The 21,841-nt window shown below is 42.6% G+C and overlaps 1 protein-coding gene across 2 annotated transcripts in view; it reads left to right on the forward strand.

The window, feature by feature from the left end:
- nrp2a (neuropilin 2a) overlaps nucleotides 1-20,596 on the forward strand; it is a 57,698-nt gene extending 37,102 nt beyond the window's left edge. The window contains exons 12-18 of one of the 2 annotated variants that reach the window (XM_075477939.1): nucleotides 5,805-5,885; nucleotides 6,006-6,110; nucleotides 10,427-10,692; nucleotides 11,340-11,436; nucleotides 12,926-12,958; nucleotides 17,968-18,030; nucleotides 18,337-20,596. In XM_075477939.1, the coding sequence (XP_075334054.1) occupies nucleotides 5,805-5,885; nucleotides 6,006-6,110; nucleotides 10,427-10,692; nucleotides 11,340-11,436; nucleotides 12,926-12,958; nucleotides 17,968-18,030; nucleotides 18,337-18,641 (950 nt within the window). In that variant the 3' untranslated portion in view covers nucleotides 18,642-20,596. Of the gene's footprint in view, nucleotides 1-5,804; nucleotides 5,886-6,005; nucleotides 6,111-10,426; nucleotides 10,693-11,339; nucleotides 11,437-12,925; nucleotides 12,959-14,771; nucleotides 17,939-17,967; nucleotides 18,031-18,336 lie in introns of those variants that run through there. The other variant, XM_075477940.1, reaches the window with a different exon arrangement.
- The last annotated feature ends 1,245 nt before the right edge of the window (nucleotides 20,597-21,841 follow it).

The raw sequence follows: 21,841 nt of genomic DNA on the forward strand, positions 1-21,841 counted from the left end.
GGTAGCTCGAAAGGAAAGTGAGCTCACATTAGATATGCATGAGAGTCATTAGAGTCTGCCAGAGGTGAAAAGAGACAGGGTTATCTGAGAAAGGGGAAGTGATAGCGCAGCATTTTTTTTATTCCCTTCTGATATTGTTTCACCTGTAAGATTTGAGTTAGACTCTCTGTCAGTTTATTCAAGCAATATGATCGGCAGGGAGTGGACAGGGTTCGTTTTACAAGAATGCATCCCTAGAGAGTGAGAACACTGGTTTGTTCACTTTCCAGCATGGTCTGTTACCCAGATGTGCTTTTGTGCTGGATCATATACAAACACACACTCTCACTGACACTCGCACACACATGGCCTGTCACTGTTTACCACTCCCTCTGTGCCTGAACAGGATGACTGGCCCGTATAGCTTAGCACGCCCAGCACTTATACAAGGACTGATTTTGACACAGATTTACCAAACAACCCACAGAAAAATAAATGTGTACTTGTGTGCGCTCCAGACTTTTACAGCGAGGCTATCGGAGATGCAAGTCAGACTGTGCTTTTCATTAAGGTGATTTATGTGCATTTGAGTCTTTGCTTTAGAGCCGATGATGTGCACTGATCTCTAGCTAAATGGAATATTAGGAATATTACATTTTCATCATCTCGTTTATCAGCTGTTCAGGCTTTAATGGAAGCCTGCAGAGAGATGCAAAGATGCAGAAGTCATAAAATAGCTTGGTCTGCTTTTCTGCATAATGATCATTATTATAGTCAAAAGACAGTACCACACCTAGTCTCTGGGCCTTTTTAACCCCCCTAAAGTCTTTCGAAACACGGGAAGCAGTCAGTTACATCAACTGCTGATCAACAAACAACAGTGCAGCAGCAAGTTAAACAATTAACCCTATCCACAAAGATGCAAACTAAATTAAAAATCAGAGAACACCAATTTCTTAGAGAAGGAAATGTTGCACACAAAACTATTCTTAACAGTCACACATTGTTCACACACCACCAAAACTCAGCAGGAATAATGGACTACTGCTGACATCCTGTAAATCATTCATTTCCCCTTTAACTCAAACTATTCACTCTGTCTTCAGCAATGTCTTCACTGATCTTATATATATGATTTAGACTGATAAAATAGAGATATTTTCCCACCTAGATCTTGCCTCGTGCTGTTCTAACGGCCGCAGCTACCACAGTGAGGCAGAATAAGGTCTTTCCTCATCCCTACACATGGTTGCAGTTCTTTCTTTTCCCACCCTGAGGCCCAGTGCGTGGGTCTGTAAATGTTTTTGTTCTTTTTTTCGTTACCATGCCTCCTCTTATTTCCTCTCCTCCCCTCCTCCCCTGTTACTCATCACTTGCATCTCTTTTCCGTGCTCACCGCCGTTGGTCCTGGCTCCTTCTGTTTCCCCCCCGTTCCTGTGCAGCTACCTCACACACAGTGCTTCTGCCGTGACAGGTTTTTTTTAGACTCCGTGAAATATTTATGAGCTCAGGCGGGGAATTTTAGAGATCTGTAAAGAATATGGTATATCATCTCAGCCTCTTTCCAGGTAGAATCATTTTAGTCTTAGGAACATTGAATAGCAGAGCTCACACACACACACACACACTCATACAGCTATAATTTAAACTTCAGGTGTCTCAGCCTCACACTGTATTTCAGCTTAATTCAAAATCCCACTTAATGCAGCTGAGCTCACTATGAAATGATGATAGATTTTATGCAGTTATCACAGTTGGGGCCTTATAATTGGTCCTGTTTGCACAAGCTCTTTATGTGTGGTGGCCGTGAGGTGCAAAATACGAGAACATTGAACAACACATAGCAACAAGACCAAAAACATGAAAACATTTAAAAAGCGACAGCAACAGAACTAAATACAAACAAATGGTGGTTCAGGGGCTGTACTTTAAAGCAGAATTAGTGGCTTCGCAAGGTATCTTCAGGTGTAAGTCTGGGTTTTTTAGCGTCACAAAGCCGGTTCATGTCTTACTGAGGTGTATCACCACGGCAACTTCTGCTGGAAACCTAACCTGCTCTGTTTTAAAATAAGAGATAAACACAAGTAAAAGCTCTACCTCCCGATCAGTCAGTTCTCTTAGAAAATGAAAAATTGAGGCATAGACAGTGCGAGTCTTTCATCTCTAAAAATGATATTGTTCCATTCAACTTTCACTGAGAAGCATCTTCAGAGAGAGATAGCAGCAGAGGTGAATGCTTATGTGGCTTAAAACAGTGACTGAGTACTCTACAGCATGTACTTGTTGGCTTTTAAAGAATAAAAACTAATGTTAGGTCTTTTTTTTTATTAAAATCCCTAAACTGTTCCTGTCTGTAGCATACACTCACCAAACTTTATCAATTTATATTTATCTGGTGATGATAATACCCACAACTATTTAAAAAAATAAGGTTATTAAAACAAATTCAAAATCACAGGACAACACTTTTCATTTAACATTTTAAAGCCTTAATTACCTGTAAAATGACCTGTAAAAGACATTTACATCTTTGTTCTTTATTTACTGCAGAAAATATTTAAAACATCCACTGAAAAAAGAAGGCTGAAACTTTCTCACATTACCTGCAGCTCATTCATTGAATAAAATTCCCATTTATCAATGTCAAATCTTCTTGTGCTTTAATGTGATATTAATGAGCTTGTTTTGTTTGTTTTAGATTTCCTTTTTGCTTTGACTGTAAGTGTGCTACTTCCAGCCTTTTGTAGATTTTGTAGAAAAATTCCCATATCAGTTAAAGATTATAGTTTGTTATTTTTGTGAGAAATGCACAGCTCCAGATCAATGCCATTTTTACATGACTGCGCGCATGTCCGCATTCAGAAAACCTGGATTGACTGACGGAGTTGATAACCGGCATTGAGACATCACTTAGCAGACTCTGTATAGTATTATTTAGGTGAGATAACCCAAACATGTTTACCCTGTTTTGTAGTACAGATCGATTAGGGTGACTCACCAGAAAATGAATGTACCGTAAGTCAGTTTAATGTCCACTGAAAGAAAGCAACACACTATGTGTGCAGTATATGTGCATGGGCTGAACTTTGATCTGAGCACTTAACTCCACCCAGAATAATATCAAACTTGTCTTTCTCATCCTGTTCTTCTGCAGTGTGTGTGTGTGTGTGTGTGTGTGTGTGTGTGTGTGTGTGTGTCACATCCATTTATCAGTGTGTGAGAGTGCCTGGGACTGCAAGGGAGAGATTTACAGAAAGGCTTTCTACATAATTGAAGATTTTTTTTCTCTTCTCTGACATATTGCTGAGTCAGATTCTCCTGATGTGAGCAATGGTTTTTCTATCAGGGAGCGTTAGCCCTCCACATTCCTGTGTGAGTGTGTTGGAAAAAAAACCTTCAAAAGAATCTATCTGTAAGCATGCATGCTTACATGTACGTCGCTATGCATCTGCACTATCAATGTCAGAGCTCCCCTGAGTCCGGCTCTAAGTGTTGGTGCCTCATCCCTCGCATGATGATGACTCGTATCATCACCTGCAGCAGCAGACACATTATGTAAGACAATGCTCTGCTGCAGAGGGACTTTTCCTGCATTACAAGGCCCTTTGCACAGCAAAGGCCTGCTTGTGCATACTTCCTCACACACGTCAAGGACAGAGCTCAGGGCAAATTAGACAGGTCACATACGTTCTCACACATTCTCTCTCTGTCCACACGAATGCACAAGTCCGTCCCATTCCCATTGCCCCGCCCCCTCCGACACTCCCGTCACACCCTGGAAAGGTCAGCACATTTACACCGTGACAGGACCTGACCTTTGAAAGCACAGAGTACTCGGGATCTGGGGAGAATTTTAATGGACTCGACTGTGTGTTTTGTGTTTACGGGTTTAGTTTTTACGTACAGGAGGGAGCGCTTGTGCCCAGGTAATGTGCGGACCCTTGGTTTATTTTAACACCCAGTCCCAAGATTGATTTAGAGGACTCAAAGGTTTACCTATTAAAAAGAGGTGTGCAAACAGCAAGAGTGAACGCAGAAGACAGAATGCAGAGGAGAAGCTGAGAGGGAGTTGGGTACGCTTTTGAAAGTCAGTAGGAAGATGGGTTTGACGAAGAGGACTGCTTTCCTTGCCTTACCTTCCCAGTGAGCCGACAGTGATAAGAGTCTCATTAGGTCGTTAATGACTGGCATAAAGGACATGACATTAACGCTGGGTTAATGTCAGAAGCAGTCGCCAGCTGTGGCTGAGCCTTTCATCTCTGCCATTTCTCCAGCTGGGGCACCGTTGCACTCATTTCCACAGGAAGTTCTTGTAAGCAGATCAGTTGAGCATCACACCGTGTTTTCTGCCCTGATTGCTTCTCACAACTTTAAATGGTAATGGTGGTCACGAGGAAACAAGAAAATCCACAGTCGGAGGCTGAAATAGTGGCACTAACAGGCATTCAGCATTGTGAATCAGCGTGACTCCATTTCCTCTTCGATGTTTATGTACTGGTTGTGTTTCTTTTCAAATCGTCTCACATGAGATCATCAGGCATCTAAGCCTCAGAGTTGTTTGGATTGGCTTTAGTGAGACAAGCCAGGGGAAAGCCAACAAAGGAATATGAAACATGATAACCTTAAGAATGTGCTTTGACGTTAATGTCAAATGAGTGAAGTATGTTTCTACTCAAGTGAAAGCGACAAAAAACAAGTCACTATGTAAATATGTTGCTAATGACTTCATGCAATGGTCAAACACAGAGATACTGAAGGAGAAAACGGCTCACACACTTTGTTTGCATGATAAACTCTGATCTTTTGTTTGAGACTTGACATAAACTTCTGTGTAAACTCCCACAACACACCAGGGTTGATCCATCTGCTCCTAATAACACTCCCGCTTCACATTCCAACTGCAGCCTGCTCAACATGTGTCCGTTTGTGCACGCGTGAGATGTGTTCTAATGAGCAAACAGTGGCCTTATTTATGTCTTTGTGTGCTGCCTTTCTGAAGTTGGGCTTCAATCGATGTTAACAGCACAGAGAAAATCCTATGTATCCCTTTGTGTTTGCTTTCCTCTCTTCCAAGTGCACGTGAGTTATGGAGAGAGGGAGATGCTCACATACACAATAACTCAAATGTGCACATTCTAACAGTGTAAGATGGAGTGTGTGTGTTGGTGACAGGCATTGAGTGGTCTCAGAGTGTGATCATCCTGGCCAAGGTCGAGGGGAGTTTGTTAGACACATCCATCCATCAGCCTTAGCGTCAGGCGTCTTATGTATGCGCGCGTGCATGTGTTTGTGTATCAACATTGCAAGAGTGCCTGCACACACATATGTGTGTCTGCACGTTTTAGCCAGTATGTGTCTCAGACAGATACTGACTCCTAAGCTCACAGACACAACATAACGGAGGTCCTCCTGGGTGTTCTGGGGCAGTCTGTGCCTTCCTCCACCTGTCTCTGACAGGAGACAAGATTTAGTTTTTGAGATGGACTCAAAGTTTCAGCACAAGCTTAAATCTACTCATATCTAGTTACTTAAACAGCACTTTCCGGAGTAAAATATCCAATATCGAGTTGTCCTGGTGAATCACAAGTGGAGCCCATACAACTGAGATTTTGGGGTTTTGGTTTGTTTTTTCTATGAAATAAACAGAATAGAGAGTTATAATCAAAGCCGCCATTCTCCATTTCTCTCTGGTACTTTCTGCCCTTTGTGAGCTTATTATATTCTAGCCCACCAAGGGAGAAATTCTGCAGAAATAATCTCTTTTCCATGTCTGAAGATTCCTGAAACCACCATTGACCTGGCTTTTGTTATGTGTGCTTCTGTAGAAATCAGCACCCCAGCAACCACCATCACACCAACTCTGCCTCCTGACATTGAAATCACCACCGTTCCCATTACAACTGCAGGTGAGGCAAGACACCACTTAGTAAAGGTTTTATTAGGAAGTTGGAGTAATAAAGATGAAAGCTTTTGATGCTTTGCTCATCCGTTATGACAGTGATTTCTCATCCCTCTCTGCTCTACAGTGGCTGCCTCTCCTCAATCGGACAGCGTGTGTGACTTTGAGAAAGGCCTGTGTGGGTGGACACACGACCCTAACGCCCCACTGCTCTGGTCTCTACGGCGCCACGGTGAGTCTCCTCAGTGAACGTTTGAGGGTCCCATCTCAATCCCTCAGGGATGGAACTCTGATTTCAAATGTTCATGAAATGAAGCTGAAGGTGGTCCCAACCAAATATCCACACAACAAAACATAAAAATTCATCCATCCATCCATTTTCTGTACCGCTGAATCCGTCGGTCGGGTCGCGGGGGGGCTGGAGCCTATCCCAGCGGTCATTGGGCGAGAGGCGGGGTACACCCTGGACAGGTCGCCAGTTCATCACAGGGCCACACAGATACAAACGAGTCAAACAACCACACAGTCACTCCTAGGGACAATTTAGACACACCAATTAACATAACATGCATGCTTTTGGACAGTGGGAGGAAGCCGGAGTACCCGGAGAGAACCCACGCATACACACAGGGAGAACAAGCCAGTGAACATCTTTTACCAGAAAATACATTTAAGAAAATTCATGGGCCTTTTTGAGTAGATGTGCAGAATTCATTCAAAAAAGAGGTTTTTGCAGACTATTTGACAATTTAACGAAACTGGAGTAAGAAAATATAAAACTTTGTTTGGGGATCATCCACCAGACCTTGTTAATATTTTAGCCTCTTCTGAGCTTCACAGCCAGCACTTACAGCTTGTTCTTTACATTAATTCATACGGGCACTCTAATTAAAACATCCTGGAAGCACACAGCATATTGATTTTAATATTTACGACATTTCATATAAACCCCCACATAGAGTAATATTATTTGCTTTCGGTGGACTACATTTTGCAGTGCAACATGAGAAAAACCCCAACACTTGTACAAGTTCTAGAAATGATTTTGACACGTTTTTTTGCAACCAGCGAATGTCAGGTCAATAAGGGTTTGCAGAAAACCAGTAAAGACAGGGCAATAAAGTGAAGGATTTTTTTTATGTCCGTTTGTACAGAATATGCAAAAGAAGGAATACTCTTGGAAACATGCACAAACACAGAATTTTAAACCAAACAAGCTCTGTGGAGCTCAGGATTTTAAATGCATAATTTTCTACAATGTTTAATAAAAACTATCCAAACTTTATTGCCACATTGAAAGATTAATGTTGACATCATTTTACTTTTTAAATAATTCAGATTTATGTACTGCCCATTCATTCTCTTTGTAATTTGCTCAAATTTGTTACACAAAAACTATGAATATTCATCGGTTTAGCAAACTAAATGTGTAGTCTCATGTCACCTGTGTGCCCTCTTGTTATTTACACCCCTATACTTACTGACTAGTTAGCTCAATCACTCAGTTTACTTCAGAGATGTAAAGGAGTTAATAGATATAGAAAAACATAGCATTTCAAAATATATATGCGTGTTAGATGAGTTTTAATGAATGCAGCTGCAGGGAGAATTTTATCTGGAGAAAATTGCACAAATGCCCCATGTTGATCAACTTCAGCGGGTTTAGACAAGACAGTTTTCTACAATTAACTTGAGTTATTATCGCTCTGCTTCTTTATTGTGTCCTTTTTCAATTTGATTAAAATAATTCCTTGAATTGAAACCGGTCTAATTTAGCAGCAACATTGTTTGCCAGGCACACTGCTGCTTTCTAATTGAATGAGAAGGAAAATTAAACGAGGGAATCAGAGAGAAGATATATGGGCGTATATTATACATGTATATGTATGTGTGTCTGTGCGTGTGTGTGTAAAACCTCACATGTGACACTCACTCACCACTGTGTGTCAGAAAGTCTCAGCAGGAAGAGGTTAAGACCCAGTAGCTTCAATTAAGTTCAGAGCAGGAGATTCCAAAGACGGGCAGTTATTCCCAGCTGTCCTCTCCTGCCCTTCGATTACCTCAGGCACATCCCACATGATGCTGTGTAGACTTGCATCTACTTAGACGCTCCTTGAAGAAATAATTATTCGTTTTTGCTTTATACATACCCACAGATCAAAAGTGCAGCTTTTGGCATGTTATTAAAAGCTACAGAAGAGGTTCCCTGCTGGGCTCTGGGAGGATTTTTATAGCACTGTTTTGATTTTTTTTTTTTTCTATAGGTAGGGTATAGGATTATCATCCAAACCTTATTTTAGACTTCACCGGTTTTGAGACAATCTCCATGAAAGATACAGAAGTTGTGCAGCTGGAGGTGATTAAATAAAAAGGGGTTCAAACATGCCCCCCTTTTTTTTTTTGTCAAATCTGTGATGTGACCTGGGTCGTATTCAGCAGGACATTAGATCTCACAGCAGAGGAGGAAATGCTCCTGAAGCGTGACCTATTTAGGTCATAACCATCTTTGACACAAGCTTCAAAGCAGCTTCTTTCATCACAGGCAGATTGGAAAAGGGTTGCTTAGATTAGTAAATTTGCATCTTTTTTTGGAATCAAGTATCATTTCCAGCCATTTTGACAAGCTGCACTAGCCTTTGATTTTCCTGCAGATGTCAAAGGTCAGAAATCCCAGCCGGCAAAGGGTCATTATTTCACTGCGATCGAGTCGATGTTTAATCCTCTTGAGTTCCTTTTTCCCATGTGATCCAGATGTCACAAACTCCTGACCCCTTGACCCCAGTCGTGAAACTAATAATAAAGCTAGAATTAACCACCGAGGACTGTTATATTGATAAATCCAGCTAGTAAAAACATGATAACCAGGCTTCATAGATTGAATCATTGTTTCGCTTCCTGCTGCTGGAGAACACTGTGAAATAGATTAATAATGCTCTGCTGTGCAGCGTTGAGGAAGGCAGCTTCGATTATGAACTGTGCGGCGAACAAGAAGCACAACAATGGGGGGTTCACCGCAAGACGCCATGCTTCCACGCGAGGCAAAGACGATGGAAGAGACTTTAAAAAGAGAGATGAAACGCTTTATGGAGTCCTAAATATGTTTCAATTGCACATCCTCTCTAGATGCACACACAGTTTGTGTAATATGCTGTCAAGTGGAGGAAGGAAGAGTGCACAGTGACACACATCCATTCCAGGGCTGCGGAGGGCCAAGGGACATACTGTCACACTCACACTGTCTAAAGTGTCACACACAGGCAACACTGGGCGTATGGCAGGCAGAGGGGCCCTGTCAAATCGGAGACAGATTTGTCCCCCTAGATACTGCTTGTGTGATCTGCTGGAAAAAGCTCCATGCACAGTAACACACTCACACACCAAAAGGTTATCTGTCCAGTCACTCAATAACCTGAGCATGTCTGCACTAAAACATGCAACCTTATTAGATGATGCTGTGCGGTGCTTCGAACAAAACAAACTCAACCGGACACGTTACACATATTCTCTCATATGCGCGTTTGCTCCAACAGAAAGGCACAAAGTTTGTGCAAGACTTATATACCTACAGTTGTGCAGGTGATTTAATGTGCAGATTGTTGACACTGAACATTTTCCCACAGGGTCCACTTAAGAAATTCTCCACCAGTCGCCTCTCTGAGTCACTTCTCACACATTCACATGGAGGTCTCTTTTTCTCCTCAGTTCATACATACAGTTGGTTCACTTGTTCCTCACAATGGAATTCATGTCGGCATCCAATTTGCAAACTAAACATCCTCCGGTGCAAACAAATGGAGTGGCGTGCGTTTTGTTGGACTTTTCCGTTGCTTGAGTCATTTACCTGTAGGGGAATGAAGAGAAATGGTCCCCGAGGGTCTTGGCTGGGGTCCTGGTAATACTCTATGTACGAATGAGGCTCCCACCGGACCTATTCTTCTGTGTGTTTATATTTGTCATATCCCTATTGTTTGGTGTGACCATTGTGCAGAGGGGGGTCCCATTCCTGTTAACAAATGGTGATTAGTTCTTGTTTAAGAGTCATGTTGGAAATGTCATACTGTGCGAAAACACAGTCTGCATGTGAATTTATGTGTGAATGGTTATGATTTATGGTGATAATTGTGTGACTGAATGTCACATTTGTGCCATACAAACTTACTTCAGCAGCATCCATTTACAGTGGATATGACAAGTCTGCACAACCTGTCAGATTTCCTTTTTTTTTTTTATTGCTTGAGGGCTTAAGGGAAAACCCATTAAATTAGACTTTTTTTTCACTTTCATTTGACTGCAGAAACTGTTCGACTCAAGGTTAAAACGAAGCTCGGCTCATTTGCAGAATGTTTTGAAGTATAAAAACAGCTCGGTTTCATATTGTTGATATGAAATTCACAAATGTATCACATATGGATTTAATTTACATTCTCTCTCTCTTTTTTTTTTTTTTTAAAGATCAGTGGTTGAAAGAGTATGTTCTGACTTTTACAATTTGCACACATTTCAGCAAATTAAACTTGCCTAATTTCAACATGTCTCACTCCCCTTCAGAGCTCAACAGCTACCTGTACATGGACGCAAGCCTGAAGACAGAGCAGCAGCGAGCTCGGCTTGTGAGCCCTGTGGTGGCTGCCGACACTGGACCTCTGTGCCTCCTCTTCTCCTACCAGCTATGGGGGGAGGCCCAAGGCCAACTGAGGGTCCTAGTGCGGGATGCCCAAAATGAGGAGACCATCCTGTGGACACTGAAAGATGATCAAAGCAATGTCTGGAAGGAAGGTCGCACCATCCTGCCACGCTCTCCTAAAGACTTCCAGGTACTAATATATACCCTTTTTTTTTTAGATTTATACCTGAAAAAGCAGCTAGCTGCTAAATGAAATTATTAGATTTGTAGCTCATATCAGTGATCTGAATCAAAGTGTGTCTGCTTGATAACTGGATATCTGAGTCCTACCTTTTATTTTACGTTTAGTACACTCTCCATAGAACAGAACTTTAGCTTCATGTCTTTAATATCTTTATGAGAACAGGCTGAAGGGGAATATTCATCATCTTCCATCAAGCATTAGGTTTGAGCTCTGTGTCAATTTAGACAAGGTCTCCTCAAATAGAAGCTAAAGTGCTCCATATTGTCTCTACTGGCTGTGTGATTGTTTGGAGGTTTGCTGTGCATTTGTCAGAGACATCAAAAGTAGCTCCCGTTCTCATGAAATAGTAAACTGAAGTCGCTTGCAGAGAATTAGGAAGATTGCAAACGTTGAGTGCAACTTTGAAATCACAGGGAGCATATTAACTTTTTATCCTCTCTCCTCCTACTTGTCCCCATTCTCCATTTGCTCCCCCCTCTCCCCCCCATTCCCCATTCCCTTCATCCTGTCTCCGTCTTCCTCTTCCTCTGTCTTACTTTTCCAAACTTTTACCTCCTCCTCCTTCTCTTCATACTTCGTTTTGGCTGTGGTAGGTCGTGATGGAGGGTTTCTTTGTGCACGGCACCAGAGGACACATCTGGATAGACAACATTCACGTGAGCTCGAGCTCTCCTCTGACAGAGTGTACACGTAAGTTGCATATAAATTTCTTTTGTTCCTGCTCCAGTTTGCCAAAATATTTTCCATTTGGAAAATGTTTGGACAAAAAACAATCAGACATGCTTGAACACACTCATCCATTCAGCCCTCTCATCCTCTGTCAACACATCCATCGTCTCATCGTCGCACCTTCTGTCAATCTGCTTTTAGGTTTAAGACCCTACATGAAATTTGATAAATCCCCACACAACAAACCTTGCCATCCCAGCTTTGGAGACAGTCTCTCCTTCGAAAAGCCCACTGAATGCAGAGATGAAAGGAGGAGGGAGAGGGAGGGACAGCGTTTACTCTTCCACCCAAAAAAAAGAAGAAAGAAGAATAGGAAAACTAGGCCATAAATGCCTCATGGGCTCCACCGATGCTAATCTATGTTTCATTAGATTTCTCTTCTCTTCCTCTTTTCTCCTTCTATCTCTAATGCGCTCACTCTTGCGTCGTATTTGTAAACAGAGCTTTTCCTGAGCCGTCAAAGGGAATTACTAGATAGGCTGTTTCCCCTACACAAGCTCCTTGGTGCCTGGCATGAGCCAAGCGCCAGCCTAGCCGCCTTAATCTGGCCCAAGCAGGGGCTTCTGAGAGGGTTTTAAACAGATCAGAGACCGAGCTGTATGTTCAGAGCCAAGAACCGGCCTTCGTCACTTCTAACGGACTTCTAGTGAGCTGTGCCGCTGGACCACAGTGTAATTGAGGAAAAGTCAATGTGGCTAGTCCTTCTGCTTTTGTGTGCTTTTTTTTTTCAGTCTTGCGTTTGCATTTTCTATTAAAACTCCTGCCTCCATGCTGCTGTGTTTCCTCCTTCTTCCCCTCACTCTCCCGCCTCACCACTCCCAGAGAACGCTGGGATGTTTCTTATCGTTCAACACAGTTGAGTTTTTCACAGTGCGTCGGTGTTCCCGCCAAAAGGCACCAGTTCCCAAGTTGGTTTCCCTCTCAATTTCTTTTTAAACCCCCCCCACCACCCCAACATGCAGACACACACTGTACACTATCAAACACAGTCGGAGATACACACACACAGCAGCTCTTTGTGTTTGCATTCCAGGCAGTCAAAGTGAAGGTTCTGCTCTGTGCGTTTACAGCCAGCCAGAACCTCCCAGGCCGCTCCAGTTTCACTGGACGCCGCCGATAAACAACTCGCGTGAACTTTGGGAACACGCACACACACACACACACACACACACACACACACACACATATAGCCTACACGCTGTGAACACAACTGTTCTCAAACTCAGATAATGTATGAAATTGTGTTCTTGCAAGGGAGCCCTGTAAATGTTATAATTCATGTGAGAAATCTGAGGAATTTAATTTCCTCAGCAGAAGTTTGATAGTCTTATGACATTTGTGTGACATTTGCCTGACTTTTCCGTCATATTTAAAGTTATCTAACAGTTCTCTCACTCTGTCTTCTTGTTCCTGTCTGTCTCTGCCTGAATCTGTCACGCTGTCCTCGCAGAACCCATTGCAGCGTTTTCTCCTGAAAATCCAGGTGAGTTTGACTTTGATGTAATTTCTTATTTGGTCTTGCCTCCTGCCCCGTTGTTATGCAATAGCCTGGGGGTTTTTGCTTGGATGTCTCAACTGTAAAAAAAAAAAAAAAGATTAGCCTGAAAAACTCGCTGACAACTTCATTGACAAAACAGAGTATGAATCTGCAGGAGCTGATGACACTAATAAAGCTACTTTCATTTTTATCATCTGCAGCATGTAGACATCCCCAAACAAATACTAAACCCTTACTAAAATCCAAAAGCCTAAAACTGCAAATACAGACAATTCTAATCAAGTTGGGAAGTAGGTTATTTCACTAAATAATTGGTGAACTTTAGTTTCCGTGGAAAAGTATTAGTCGTAAACCCTGTGTGCAAGTCAAGCTAAATCAAGCACACCTTATGGAGTCAAATGTTTGAAAAGAGATCCATATTCTAACTTCTAGGCTGCTTGGCTCAGCCTGGAGAGATTTAAATAACTGTCTACCTCTTAAAAAAATATCTAGTGCATCCTAGTGGGACTCTATAAGATTGATGTTAGTGTTTTGGCATCTCATAATACCTTCCAATGAGATAAGAGCTTGGCGGTTCCAGCACGAATGTGATGTGTGTGCATTTCTTCGGCTTTCCTTCTTCTCTAGCTTCAAATACACACTTGACAAACATGCACAAGCGCACAAGTTATTATCGCCACACACAGCAGTTTCCCAAGTGAAAAACAATCAGATGAAGTGACTGAGCAGCATTGAGCATGGGTGTCTCGCCCTCTTCTCCCTAACTCGGCTCTGTCTAATGAGTGTGTGCAGTGTGAAGTAGCAGGAGCACGCACCATTTCCCTCTGTAATTATGTGACATGGTCCAAAAATCTGGATGTTTTGAGCTCTGCTTCCCTGTCCCTAGTTCAACGTGACATTCCACATTCCCACATCAAGTTTGGAACATACATGTGGGCTCTGTTTTGTGTCTTTTGGGTTTTGTTTTAGCATACTTGGACAGAAGTGTGAAAGCTTCTTTGATGCTGATTAGTTTTTTTTGAAGAGAAAACATTTGAGAGGGGGTTCACGCCAGGGGCAGCAGCGTAGAAGATCTGTGGAGATAGTCTCCGAGGAGACAGCGCTTGGCTTGAGAAGGAGAGGACTGGCCAGGAGGCTGACGTATGAAGAAAAAAAAAGAGGAATTATGAAAAAACAAGATGTGAGAACAGGATAAATTATGTACTCAGAGCAAATTTGGCAGCTTCAGCCAGCTAGAAAACAAATTGGGATCCTATATCAGCTCAGAGAGAGCTCTGGGACATTGGATTCCCATGTGGTGTCCGATTGATTCTTGCATGGCTCCGAGACGGTAACAGAGGGCTGTTTGTGACATCCTGTGCCAGTGTTAATCAGGAAGAGGAAGCTCCATAATTCGATGTGTGTGAGTGCTTGTATAACTAATTGTTTTGGCTTTAGTTTCACACCAAGTAATTCCATTGGAGCTTCGAAAAAGTTTAATGCATTGCATTTCATTGGACCAACTATTGGACTGATTTCCAACCAAATCTCTTGATGATCTTGGTGTGAAAAGTCGTCCACAAACTGCAACCAGTGCTACATGACAGATATGGATGCTTTTTTTTTCTTCCGTTTTGGGCTTGGAAATTTATTTCATTTTTTGCAACTGGCCTGCTTGTGCATGCTCATGTGAGGTGCACGCCTGCTGTTCGTTTGATAAAGACAATCGGGAAAGGAGTTAGCTAATTAAATGCAGAAAATAAACAAGTGCCACTCCTCTCTTTTCCCGTTGGCCAATCACTCTGTATCTCTCCACCAGGGGGAGGCGTTCCTGTGCCTCCCTTACCCATCCACTGGTATTACATTATGGCCGCTGGGGGCGCCCTCCTTCTCCTGGCAGTGACCATCTTGGTCAGAGCTTTCTGTTGCTGTCGACAACACCTGGCCACCAAGAAGAGCCAGCTGTCAGTGGCCTATCACAGCTCTTCGCAGTGCTTCCAGTATTCAAACTGGTCCACCAGTATGGCTACCCCTGGGGTGGAGCCAGTCCTGACAGTGCGGTTGGACAGCCGGGACCGACACCGTACCCTCTGCTAAAGAAAAGCACTTAGCAATTGCACCTATTTGGCAGACATGGATGCCAACTTGTGATGTCGGTGGCAGTGCGAGTCATGATGGTGCAACAATGACACAACATCCACTCGACGAGCCCTCCCTCCTTTAGTTTACAGCTGCAGTGGCGAAGATGACACGAAGTGGAAATTTGCAAAGAAACTCTGTGGCCTCTATCCGTGCCTCTAATGGACATAGTTTCAGTTGTTTTCTTCTCTGTTTCCTTCAGGAGCTCACTCTTGACATTTCACACTATACTGCTCCCGATGACAGGAATGGTCTGAGTAACTTATTTTTCTGAACAGCTTGATTCGGACCATTGAGTGCCGTCTGGCTCCTCATAACCCCGACGGTCCTCCCGGAATGACCCCAGCATGGACATACACAAAGACATGTGTGGGCTGGGAGGAGGGGTGTGTGAGGTTGAGCTGGTTCTGCTGCGAGAGCCAGCCAGAGCTGCCAAACCACAAGGCTAAAACAAGACCCCAGAGAAATGAGGAGCTCTGCAGTGCTGACAGTGAGAGGAGAAACTGTTTGGCTGAGAGGCATTCAGTGTGCTGGAGCTGTGGAAATGATCTGGCAAGCCTTGGAAAATAATGCAGTGGTGGCTCTGAAATAAGAACACAGGATAGCTACAATATGAGTTGTGCCAATAATGAAGGTGTTGCAACAGAGGAGAAAAAAAAATGTCTCCATTATCCTTTTCAACTTAGCATGTGCACATTTAAAAACAACGGAATGCGAATCCATCATACTTAAATCCCTGCATCACAAATGGAGATAACCAGCTCATTTGATTGAGTGTCTCGTCCTCTCCTGATAAAGGCATCAGTCAGTGATGGATGCAGCCGTCTTCAGTGTTTAGTGTTTCATCTTGATTCTCTGCTGTAATAAAGCACGTTGCTCCACTCCCATTTATGCTTCATACCACCCACTCCAGTTGTTCCTCTTGTCTTTGAGCTGCCCAGATGAAAGCCATGCCGAGCCAAGCCATGTCGTGTTTTCTGTGTGAATATGTGCTTGTTGTTTTTAGAGTTGTAAATAGACACAGCTGTCTGCCATCACCACTTTTTCCTTGATTTATACTCCTACAAATCCCACAATGCCGCTGGACCAGCTGGAAGCCATAAGGGAAGTGTTTTGTTGTATATGCGCACCCTTGAGAGGGATCCAAGATTACATGAAAACCAGAGCAGAGCTCCAGTTATCGACGCTGTTTTTTCTTTATTACCATTAGATGAGTGGCAGCAAAAACAAAACAAAGGAAATTCCCTTTTACTCAAATTTAACACATCAGGCATCTAAAGTATTTTGTGGATTCTCACCAAAATCTGACTGAGACAGACAAATTGGCAGTGATTTATCTCCATTCCTTGCTACAGAGTTGGTGAGATTTGACACAAGCTCTGCTGGTTTGAATGAAATTTAGGTCTTCACTCTGTGGCTTAACGGTGCATTGCTTTCTGACTCTGTCACAGCTGCAAAAATCCATCACCTGCTACCCCAGAGCTCAGCAGAATGCACCTCAATTTGCTGACACAATTACAAAGCTGCACTTTTCTCTCCAGAGTGAAAAAAGTGTTTTTTTGGCACAGCCTCGGTCTGTGCTTTTAAATCAACTTGGGTAGGGGGATTTGGACACCCTACTTGATCCATTTCGACACCATTAGGCACCAAAGCTCTAATAGTTGTAATTAGTTAATGGACAGATAACATTTATTAAGGCTGCGTAAGCACTTTTCCCTCACAGCTACCTCGCCTGTATCGCCCCATACACTGCCAACTTCTGTTGCCCTGGAAACAATATTAATAATACCATTGGCCATCAAAGACCTCCAGATCCAGACATGTGCCTGGCCAAGCAGTTACTCCCACTCCTGACTGCTAGCCAAGAGCAGCCAACACACACTCACGCACAAAGACTTCAATTAAAAAGAAAACTCACGTAAAAGTAAAAGTACACTCGAGCTTTTGGGCTCAGCTTAAGTACTGCAGCCATTGCTACTTTTACACCATTTCTAGTTTTCTCATTCAGACACTGACATGTTTATTTTCAGTACACATCACATGCCGCTTCACAGAAAGCAAGACCGCCACAGGCACTACTTAGATGCTGACATGTTGCTTTTACTTTTTTCTTCAGTCATTAAATATACGACTCTTAAACTTGACAGAAATTACTTCGACGGTGACATTGTGTTATGCATTTGTATTTACACAGAATGAGCAGTCTTATACTATCAGTATCCAATGTGATGACTGTGTGTTGACAGGAATGTATCTTAATGAACTTTCTCTATTAATAAAGTAATATTTTTCTATTTTAAAGCCTGTGTGTGTGTATGGTGTTTGATCTGTAAACTTTTTTTTTCTTTTTTTTAAAGCTTACATGAATAAAACTAGAATAGAATATTCAATATTCAACTCAATTAATATTTGTTTGGTACTGCAAGCTCAAGCTGTCGTCGTTGAGTTTAGCAATGAAGTCAAATTTTAAACTAGAGAAAGCTTTTTAGAGCACATCCTCAAACTTTGGTGTCCTTTTTCTGCAGTTTTAAAGAAAACAAACCAGATCTTTACCAACATTTGATTGGTTCTTCCTTAATCCATTAATACTTCTCTAATATGTTTAATGACATTTGGCTTGTTTTTGGTTTTTTGGGGTTGTTTTTTTTGTAATCTGACTAAAATAAAACTGACTGCAACTATGGCATGCCTCCGCTTCGGTTCCATCTTGGTGGAAGAATAAAGCAATCCGACAGATGCTGCAAATATGTTGCATTTTGAATGATAAATAGAGGATGTGTTTCCATCCCACCTTCAAGCCCACCTTGTTGTTTTGGTGCATTTTTGTTGTGTGCTTGCTGCTAAAAGTCAGCCTGTCTTGTGTTCCTCTTTGACAGCTAAGAGACCCAACGAATTTGGAGATGGGCGACTTTTCAGTAGCAGAGATCCTCTAGGTGGAGGTAAGGCAGAATGAACTTGAAACATACACACACAGACACACACACACACACACACATATATATATATATATATATATATATATATATATATATATATATATATATATATATATATAAGCATGAAGTACTTTACTTCAGACTAATTTATGTAACACAATCTCACACTCAACAACTTGAAACTTGAATCCTGTTCATTGTAAGAGTCAGTGCTCATCTTTACATGATTCACTTCTACACAGTTGTGTACAGCCACCACTTGTCTGTCATTAAATTAACTTTTCTCGTCTGCTTCCCTTCCTGTCTCAGGTCTGCAGTTCCCTGAGTGGAATACAGCATCCCCATCGTCCGAACCTCCAGTGACACGTGTCTCAGAAAAGGACAACTCGTGGTTATACACCTTGGACCCCATCCTGGTTACAATCATCGTCATGAGCTCCCTTGGCGTCCTACTGGGGGCGGTTTGCGCCGGCCTCCTCCTGTACTGCACCTGCTCCTACAGCGGCCTGTCGTCGCGCTCCTCCACGACTCTGGAGAACTATAACTTTGAACTGTACGATGGCCTCAAGCACAAAGTTAAACTCAACCAACAGCGCTGCTGCACCGAGGCGTGAGAGGCACTGGGCAAGAGATACAGCCATTTTGTGAAAACCTCTCACTATTTTCTCCATTTCCACCACTTCACTTTAGTGTCAGCTGACTTCCTCTGTGGTGCAGGTCACAATCAGAACTTGTATGGAAAAATGTGGCACCGTCCAGTATTGGAAATGCTTGCGGTAAAGGAACCAACGAAGGACTTGGGTTACCGCTATTGACTGCTCCATTGCAGCGATGTTAGGCCTCAAAAAAAGTAAATATCAACACATATCAATTACAGATTCCTGGTCCACCAAAAGATAACTGTTTATAAATGCATCATAGATTTGTCTAGTTTTGAAACTGGATGCTGTAAACTACACTGACAGAGAGCCAGACACATTGTGTTGGAAAGGTGGTAGGTTAGGAACGTGCTTAGAAAGCGTATTTTTTGATCACATGTGAACACAGTGGCCTAGAACTTAGCTCCTTTGTGTGGCCCTTTGGCTCTTTTGTTCCTTCATAGACTCCGCTACCTATCAGCCTCAATTATCCTCTTAGTTCCTGACAGTCTGTGGTATTTTTAGTCACTGACGTCCCTCGAGTTTCTGCTCAATCACTCTTTCTGTTTAATGTTTTCTTTCAGGCCTGTTGCCAGTCTGATGGATGATAAGTTGGAAAAAAGAGGTGAAGAAAGTATATATATATGCGTGTTTAGGAGGGGAGGGGGGGCATTTTAACACATTCTTGAAATGACGGCGAGATGTTAATGTTAGATTTAGTTGTCGGAGACTGTTGTTACTGGTTCCTGTCAAAGAGAAGGTCATGTTTACATTGCGGTAAATGATAAAAGGTCAAGGAGCTTTGGGTGGTGCAACCTATGGATTGCTGGTTAAGGGCAGAGACTGAACCACTGAAGGAAGCGAAGCAAAGAGAGAATGAGAGAGACTATGACTGGCTGAACACTAAAATCCCCTGTCTCTCTCTCACAGGGGCAATGTTCTCTCTGTGCTTTCAATTAAAACAAAAAGACGAAGAAGAAAAAAACAAACACGGCTCCCCTCAATCCACTGACTGTGTGCCCCGGACACAAAGCAAGCCTTAAAAGCAAAGTGTTTGTGAACATGTTGAAAACGCAACGTCTAGGTGGCACTGAGACATTTCACATGTGGACCTCAAAAGCCATGATTTAAAGGACCTACTCCATCCTCTCCCACATAACATCACATCACCCCATCTCAAATTATTGGCTAAATGTGGCCTATTTTGTGATATCTTTTTTTTTACGTTGATTTTTAATGTTGACTCTAATGGCAAGGCAAGCTTTTTTGTTGTTGTTGTTGTTGTTGTTGTTTTTGTGTTTTTTGTTATTCTAAGAATTTTTTTGAACCAGTCAGAAAGGGCCTGGCATGCTCTGAATGGACTCATAAGCCATGAGTAGGAGAGAGTGAGTGGAAAGATCTCAGAGTTTCCTCCCACGCACATGAACATCCAAACACTTCACTTGTATATACTGATGTATATACAGAACATTAGTACCCATCTTCTCCTTCTCAGAAACACAAGAAACTATGGACACACACGCATATATACGGAACACCACTCTGACTTAGAAATGAAATCCCATGGATTCACCACGCACAGACACTCAACGTCTCATCCCATTCACCCTCACCGCACTCGCTGTCTTCTCTCCTCTGAGGCCCACATCTATGGACCCCACTGACTCTCTTCAAAGTGCCTTGGAGCCTCGGGGATCCAGCTTGCCTTTGGAGCCAGTATCAGATACAGTAATTAACTCTGACTGTGACAGCCACAGCGCCCCCTTCTGTCTGGGAGGACCAAACAACTTAAGAGGACAGGATCCCCCTTTCGCACTGCTAGGACTGCTGTTGTTTTGTTTTAAAGGGGTCTTTGTACAGAAATGCTCTTTTTATTATTGTTATTATAATTATTGTTATGATTATTTAATAAAGGATTTATACCATACTGAGCAAGGCACTGCTCAAAATGTCTTTTTCACCTTTGATGCAAAAACGAAGGAGACCGACACAATGTTTTTAGGATTAGTGACATTCCTGCAATAATTGCGGGCACAACCAGAGTCTTCCTGTCCAATTACCCACGAGTTCCTTTGGAGACTAGGTGCCTGACTTTCAATTTTAATCACAAAAAGTATGCATACAGGGAAACCAACACACACAAATCTATGTTTTGGCCGTCTTTCTGTGTAACATACACATGCATAATGCTGTGTTGTTAGCTTGCTCCACTTGGCCTCTAATCTCCCCATGATGTCCCATTAGTCTGGACCTCTGGTGGCCCTCATTTAGGAGCTCCAACATCAAAGCTTTGAAGTGCCCGTCATTTCAACCACACACACACATACAGTGCACATGCAATTACTCTGTTTCTCTTTTATACAGCTTCCTTGGTCCCCCACACACGGTTCCATTTAACCACATAAGCTTTCTTCACCTAAATGAAAACTGCTTGTAAATAGTGTGCAGACTTTCTGATCCAGAATGAGATTTCTCGACTCTTCTGGGTATTATGGATGCCTGCAGTAGGGCAAAGTGGTCCAGATATTTACAGGGAAAGGGTGGGGGGGCTTTTGGGAATGTTACAATTGGAAGATAAATTAAAGTGTTGAAGTTAATGTTGCATTTTGTTGCTGGGGTGCGCTCCTTAAATGTTTCTCCGCACTGAAACTCACTATCTTCACAGTATATTAGGTACAGCCATGTTGAGCACAAGTATGAGCTGATATGAAATGGAGCTTGTAGCACAGGTAGTGCATTATGTGGCATTCAGAAAGGTGTTGCTACTGCACAGTGGTGATGGCAGTGGCTGTTAGCATGCTCCGGTCCGTGGCATAGCAGGCCAATTACCATCTCTGAAAAAATACAGACAATCCCCAGTCTGCTGGAGGAGCACGATGCCATCTGCTCACAGGTTTGATTGATCCCAGCAGAACAGTCACAACCACATCACATGAATGAATGCCGACAGGAAATTACCAAAGGAGCCAGATTGTCATTGTTCCCTACCACCTCTTGTTTTCACAACCAAATTATTCCAATTTTTTTTTCCCGCTTTGAGTGTGTGTGCTACCCAAATGTTGTTTTTCAGGACTTTTATCACAGCGTAACGGCACACTGCAGGGGCCCTTTCCTTTAGCAGTCAGATCAGAGAGTTTTTTTTGCCTCTGAAGCCACAGCGGCCTTCAAAGAAAAAA

This window comes from Odontesthes bonariensis, chromosome 11, assembly GCF_027942865.1.
Source record: "Odontesthes bonariensis isolate fOdoBon6 chromosome 11, fOdoBon6.hap1, whole genome shotgun sequence".
NCBI lineage: Eukaryota > Metazoa > Chordata > Actinopteri > Atheriniformes > Atherinopsidae > Odontesthes > Odontesthes bonariensis.